Source organism: Leptinotarsa decemlineata, unplaced genomic scaffold (genome assembly GCF_025532065.1).
Source record: "Leptinotarsa decemlineata unplaced genomic scaffold, Ldec_3_MD MMD2_P_RNA_scaffold_14, whole genome shotgun sequence".
NCBI lineage: Eukaryota > Metazoa > Arthropoda > Insecta > Coleoptera > Chrysomelidae > Leptinotarsa > Leptinotarsa decemlineata.
Genome location: NW_027412528.1, coordinates 5,554,837 through 5,562,301, shown reverse-complemented (window position 1 = coordinate 5,562,301; position 7,465 = coordinate 5,554,837). Strand labels below are relative to the sequence as shown.

The 7,465-nt window shown below is 35.5% G+C and overlaps 1 protein-coding gene across 1 annotated transcript; it reads left to right on the top strand.

Moving 5' to 3' along the window:
* The first annotated feature begins 348 nt into the window (after window positions 1–348).
* Window positions 349–2,407, top strand: LOC141482303 (protein FAM200B-like). Its single transcript, XM_074175354.1, has 3 exons — window positions 349–557; window positions 627–905; window positions 2,266–2,407. Exons 1-3 carry the CDS (start codon window positions 349–351, stop codon window positions 2,405–2,407), a joined length of 630 nt encoding a protein of 209 aa, XP_074031455.1.
* The last annotated feature ends 5,058 nt before the right edge of the window (window positions 2,408–7,465 follow it).

Here is a 7,465-nt window from a genome sequence, read left to right as displayed (position 1 = left end):
GTATCAGACTTTTTTAAGAAACACGAACTTTCTTGGCAAAAATTTATTGGTGTATGCACAGATGGTGCTCCTTCAATGCTGGGTTCTCGTTCAGGCTTTGTGCAGTTGGTCAAAGAGAAGAATGCTGATGTGGTTGGGATTCATTGTGTTATTCACCGCCAAGCCTTGGCAGCAAAAACTCTTCCTAACGAACTCAATGCTGTTTTAAAGCTTTGTATTAAAGTAGTCAACTACGTTAAGAACAGTGCATTAAATACTCAACTATTTAAAATTCTGTGTGAAGATTTAGGAAGTGATCACAAAACGCTGCTATTTCATACAGAAGTACGATGGCTATCAAAAGGCAATATGTTGGGAAGACTGTTTGAACTCCGTGATGAAGTGATAACGTTTTTGGCACAGCAGAAACAAAACGAGCTTAGTGCAGAGTTCAAAAAACCCTGGAACCAAGTGATTTTGGCCTATTTATCAGACTTTTTTGACACGTTAAATAACCTAAACTTGAGACTGCAAGGTGCAGACTCAAATATAGTAACACATCGGGATGCCATCAAGATGTACGTTGAGAAACTACAACTTTGGATACGTAAAGTGTCAATGAACCCCAGCAACTATTCATGTTTCAGCAAAGTAGTGTCAGTCTCAGAAGAAGTATGTTTTGAGGACGTTTTTGAAGGACCGCTTTTGAAAAACTTGATAATTGACCATTTGAAGAACCTCAAGGAGGAGTTCAGCAGGTACTTTCCTAACTTGTCAGAGGAGTTGTACAAACTATCAACTGACCCGTTCAACATGGACATACAGTTGCTGCCAGAAGAGTTGCAAGAGGAGGGAATAGAAATAAAAAATGACTCTGCTGCAAGATACGATTTTGACAAAATGGACAAGCCCTCATTTTGGTTAAAGTACTTAAAAGTTTACCCCATTGTTTCAGGGAAAGCTGTTCGGATGTACTTGCCTTTTTCAACAACATACATGTGCGAAAAAGCGTTTTCAACTCTTGTGGCGATCAAAACCAAGTACCGCAACAAACTTGATGTCGAAAGTGACCTACGCTGTGCTTTGTCTGAAACTCAACCCAGGATCTGTCAGCTTATCCAGAACATGCAAGCGCACCCATCTCACTAAATTACATTTTATGTTTTGTTTTTGTAAGTAGGTAGGCCTATTGTTTCACCTTCCTTAAATTGAAAATGTATCTGTGTTACAATGTTAAATTTTGTATCAATTATATTCGTTTTTCATGTAATACTTGTTTAAATTTTCACCATACGTACAATTATTGATATGTGTAGGGGGGCGTGGGGGGGTCTCCAAATAACCAGAGGGGGCGTGGTACAAAAAAGTTTGGGAACCCCTGTCTCAGATCAATTGAAATCCTATTCTCATTGCCTCAGGCGTGGTACTAAATGGTACAGAAAATTGGCCGTTGAACTTATTTTCAGTTTTGCGCTAGTAAATTCATATCTGGTGTTCAAAACAGTGACACAGAGTTCGATTCAAATAACAGAGTATAGAGAACAGTTGGCTTATCACTTTTGTTGGTTGAAGAGCAGATAAATTCTGCCTTGAAAAATGCAGAAGAATCTGAAGATTATTCCTTAGTAAGTGGTAATAAAAACCGTTGCGTTGTTTGCTACGCAGAAATGAAAAAATATTATGGAAGACTTATTGCTACGAATAAATGTTCTCGATCAAAGTGGCAATGTTGTATGTTGAAAAAAATGTTTGCGTCCCCTTTTTTTTTCATGCACATAATGCTACTGAGGTCTGAATATATATGCCTATTTTATTTGCAATGGTTCAGCCTATTGTTCTGTAACCACTTGATATGTGTTTCTTGTTTCTTCACGTATTTGTAATAAACAATAAATATATTCCAGATTTTTTCATTGTCATTACTTGGATGCCCATAAAAACCATCCTAATTGATAAATGTCGGTCCGGCGCATATAAATTTGTCGCTGGGCCGGCGCTTGATGCCTTGCCATTTATTTACCATTATAGCGGTGAGTCCCGAGGAGATACGCGCCGTCTGAGTGAAAACATGTTGTGCGGCATCAGAACCAGTACCAAAACAAGCGCGGCATCCGCATGATCTCATGCCGTCCTCAACGTGTTAAAGAGTGGTTCAACGGCCAAGAAGCTGAGTAAATATATTTATTACGAGAATTTGAAATTTTTCGAGAAAAGTTTAGATCTAAATAGGTAAGATATTTTCTCATTGTTATTTTGTTGTGGACTTTAATACGTGTATTGTTTTAGCACTCAGACAAATTTAGAAAATCCTGAAGATGAGGAGCCAAATGAAGTTGATAATGATGAGGTTGCTGCCGATCTAGAAGAAACTGACAGAGTTGAGCAAGTGGAACGCGCTGAAACAATGAAGCGAAAAAAAATCAGATAAGCTTGAAAACGACCTAATGCGATTTTTGGAGAGGAGTCAAAATCAACAGTTTGATGGAGATAAGTCGTTTCTAGAGTCTTTGTTACCGTCGCTAAAAAAATTTAACAACGACCAAAAACTGAAGTTTCGAATAGGAGTTCTAAACCTAATTAAAACAATTACGAAACCTTTGCCAACGATACCACAATGTGAATATACATATAATTATCAACAACCTTATAACAACTACGGCAATTGGCAACATTCTCCTGCGCCTCCCTATCAAAATACTGTTCTTGGTGATAATGAGAATGAATTTAATGATTATAGACAGTTGTAGTCTGCATCTCTGATTTTCTGTTTCCTATTAAAATTTTGTTAACTACTTGTAATAATACAACAAATACAAATATATTTGTGTACATATGCAAAACCCATATGCTTTTCTTATTTTATTCGACACCACTTTATCACACTATTTATCATACTTTCGCGAATGACGTGATACTAATAAATATAGAAAAAATAAATATATAGTAAATTTTTACATAGCCTTTTCCTAGTTGAAATTGGCAGTCGAACTACATTTGGATGCTTCAAATTATTTTTTATTTCACTATGTAATTCATCAAACGTTGTTATTGACATACGAGAATAATTAAAGAACTTTTTTGGATGTTCACGTAATTCCGAATACATTGTAACGAATGCACCTTTAAGTAATCGCTTTTCAACAATGGGGTGTACCCATATCTTGAACTATAAGTCAAACTAGAAAATTCATGGCAAAAAATTTGATACCAGATAAAAATATGAAAAGGGGTGACTACGACTTTAGGCATTCCAATTTAGATATTGGTGTTTTCAAATGGAAGGACAGCAAACCTATTTTCTTTTGCAGTAATTATCACGGAAGCGAAGAAACAACTGTGAAACGGAAGCAAAAGGATGGTACATCAATCGATGTCATCTGTCCTTATATTGTAAAAGATTATAATCAAAATATGGGCGGCGTTGACCACGCTGATCAACTTCGTGCCGCCTATGGTTTATCTAGACGGTTAAAAAAATGGTGGCACCGGTTACTCTGGGGAATGCTTGATATTGTTGTCATTAACTCTTACATTGCCTACTGTCAACTTTTTCCATCAATTAGATTACTCGAATATCGAAGATCGATAGTGCAAGGCTTGACGAATTATTCACAATTGGCCAAGGGAACGAAAAGAAAATCTTCCGAACAAAATTCTACCATGAACGCACCACCAAAACGCCGTAAGAATAACTATTCCGTAGTAAACGACGTGAGGTTAGCCAATAAAGGTGTTCATTGGATAATATATGTTCAAACTAGAGGTAGATGAGAAGTATGCAGCCAGGAAGGTATACAATCTAGACCTCATTCCAAATGTTCCACTTGCAACATTCATCTTTGCAGTGATGAAAAGAAGAATTGCTTCAATAGATTTAATGAAATACACGATATAATTATGTTCAGCTATGTGATAATTTTTTAATAAAATTTTTTTTTGTTTTGGTACCATTGCAGATGACGGTACTCAAGAGTACCGCCAATTTTTTTCAAAGAAAGATAATTCGTAAAATTTTCAAAAAAATTAAACCCTCATTTTCAATCACCTAAATAATATAACTACAAAAAAAACAAATATTTTCGAATATTTCAATACTCCGGCAACTAAGAGTTAAGGACAATGTCTACCACGCGGACGTCCTGGGTTCGATACTCATAACTACTAACTTTTTTTAACCCAGATATGCCCAATGTCCTACATGTAGTACACCTCAAACTCGTCAAATCTTGTCTGAACTTGGAATAAAACGATCTAGCATTGTTGTCCTCCCGTTAGTGTACTGTTGCCTTCCGTGCATGACGTTAAGATATTAGTAGGAAGACTAATAATTGAAAGTGGGAAGAAATTATAATTTGTGGAATTCTCGAAATGGCTGAGTACGGTGTAAACTTTGCAACGTGAGTCATCATTTTCAGATTTTGGATGAATGTAAAATAATAATTTTCTCGTTTTCACTTAGTTGGAAGGTATATCTAATATCCAACATACAGTTGAATAATCATGTCATCTTAGTATTTTTGTTCTACGCATGTGAATATATGTGACCTATATTTAGGACAATGGGAACATACTATACCATTATGATTTTTTAGGGGATTTTCTCTGCATGAAGCTTTGGCAATGATAGAAGATGATGACTTGCAAGCAGATACACTAATCCTGTTCCCACCCAATAATGCTTGTGGCAATATCACCGATGAAGATTCTGGAGAGGAGGACAACATCGACATAAATAATTTACCTGCGTCACAAATGCAAACTAAATGTGAGGTATCATCTAAATATCACTATGATTCTGACTGGGATTCAGACGATGAAATACCATTGTCACAAATGAAAGAAAATTTGAGTGGAATTGACACCAGTCAGGAAAGAAAACATCGAACAATAAGAAGAAAAAGAAAAAAGTTTACAATTATGTGAGAGAAGATATTCAGAATAATAATGATTTATTCGAAAAGTCTCAAAGTGAGAATGCAAGCGAACATACCCCTTTTCAGTTATTTTCGCTCTTCTTTGATGAAACGATTCTTCGAGACATCACTGAAGAAACAAATAGGTATGCATCTCAGAAAAATAGGTCCATTCGGGTAGATATTAGCGAAATGAAAAGTTTCATTGGAGTCCTTATTCTGAGTGGCTATGTTCCACTTCCCAGAAGGAGAATGTTTTGGGAACGAGCACAAGATACTAATAGTACTTTAGTTTCCCAAGCAATATCTAGGAACAAATTTGAATACATTCTCTCAAATATTCATTTTCAGGATAACAATATTTTGGATCAATCAGAAAAGTTTGCCAAAATCAGACCTCTCTTTACGTATCTGAAAGGAAAGTTTCTAGAAAATGCTTACATTGAACAGTACCATAGCGTTGATGAAGCTATGGTTCCCTATACTGGCAGACATGGCTGTAAACAGTATATCCATGGAAAGCCAATTCGATATGGTTATAAGTTATGGGTCGGAACCACTCGTCGGGGATATATAAATTGGTTCGAGCCCTATCAGCAAAATATATAACGAGTTGGGTGTTGGAACTTCAGTGGTACTCGAATATGCTGATACTATACAATCAAAATGGAAAGATTTGAAATTTCATCTATTTTTCGATAATTTTTTCACGTCTATACCTTTGTTAGAGCATCTTACTTTGAAGAAACTATATGGTAGTGGAACAATACGTGAAAATCGTATTCCAAGTAGTACTTTGGGTAGCTCCAAAGTGCTAAAAAAAACTCCACGAGGAACTTATGATTACAATAAAATTACTGATCAAAATATAGTATTTGTCAAGTGGAATGACAATAACATTGTTACATTTGCTTCCAATGCGGTTGGAGTGAACCCTTTACACACCGCTAGACGATACTCCCAAAAAGAAAAAAAGTTTATTCAAGTTGATCAACCTCATGTCGTCCAAATGTATAATAAAAGTATGGGCGGAGTTGATCGTTCTGATCAAAACATAAATTTATATCGGACATCTGTGAGAGACAAAAAATGGTACTTTCCTTTAGTAACCCATTGCGTAGACATGGCAGTACACAATGCGTGGCAATTACACAAAAACTCTGGAGGAGTTATGGATCAGCTGTTCTTCAGAAGGAGTATTGCCAATACCTCACTCACCCAAAATAAAAAGGAATCCACCTACCAGAGAGGACATTGTTCAAAAAATATGTGTTTGGAGTTGCGCTTTGATCGAATGGACCATTTGGTTATACCCCAAGAAAAACAAACACGATGTGGTTCTTGCCACCAAAAAACTACCACTAGGTGTCGAAAGTGTGACATTGGTTTGCATGTTAAATGTTTTGTAGCCTACCATACTAAATAAATTTTTATTGTCCTAAACATTTGTAGTATAACTTCTGCCCATTGTCCTATATATAGTACACCCTGTAAAACTTTTTTGGATTTTTTCTTTTTTGTTGAAAAACCAAAATTTATATACAGTTTTTTATTCTGAATCAGAAATAATATAGAATTGCCTCGTGATTGGCCCCAAAATTATTTGGGCATATCTGGGTTAATTAGAATCACGTGACATGAGGGCAGAGTCTCAAGGGGGCCGAGGGGCGGAGTACTAAGGGGAGCCAAATGGTGATGCGGAGTACTAAGGGGGGTCGAATCCACGCTTGAATCATTACGATACTCGTTCCATCCTGCGTCGATGACGTCACACGTTTCTGCTCGATTCTCCGTCGTACGCGTACCTTGAAAGGAACCAGAAACGCCAGAATGAACCTTACTAATTTCCTATGTTAATCTCCATAAGGAATGGGCCAGAAACGGCATAGTACCTTTACTATTGTATTTCAGTATGACCAACATATTAAATTTCATATGATCGAGTGTTATATTTCATAAAAAATATAAAATAACAGCAATACATTTCACATCTATTTTCCTGAAAGAAAATCATGTATTTTGCGATTTTTAGACACATTCAAGGAATTGTATTTCAGTATGACCAACATATCCCATGTTATAAGATTGAGTGCTGTATTTAATAACAAATATAAAATAACACCAAACATTTCACATCTGTTTCTTCCAAACGAGAATCATGTATCTTGCGGCTTTCAAACACAATCAAGAAATTGTATTCAAATATGACCAAGATATTCCATTTTATAATATCGAGTGATATATTTCATAACAAATATAAAATAAAACCAATACATTTCACATCTGTTTTTCTGAATTAGAATCATGTATCTTGCGATTTTCAGACACAATCAAGAAACTGCATTTCAGTACGACCAACATATTCTATTTTATAAAGATCGAGTGTTATATTTTATGACAAATATAAAATAACAGTAATATATTTCACATCTGTTTTTGCGATTTTAAGACACATTGAAGTAATTGTATTTCAGTATATGACCAACACATTTCATTTTATAAGATCGAATGATTTCATAACAATTATAAAATAACAGCAATACATTTCACATCTATTTTTCTGAAAGAGAATC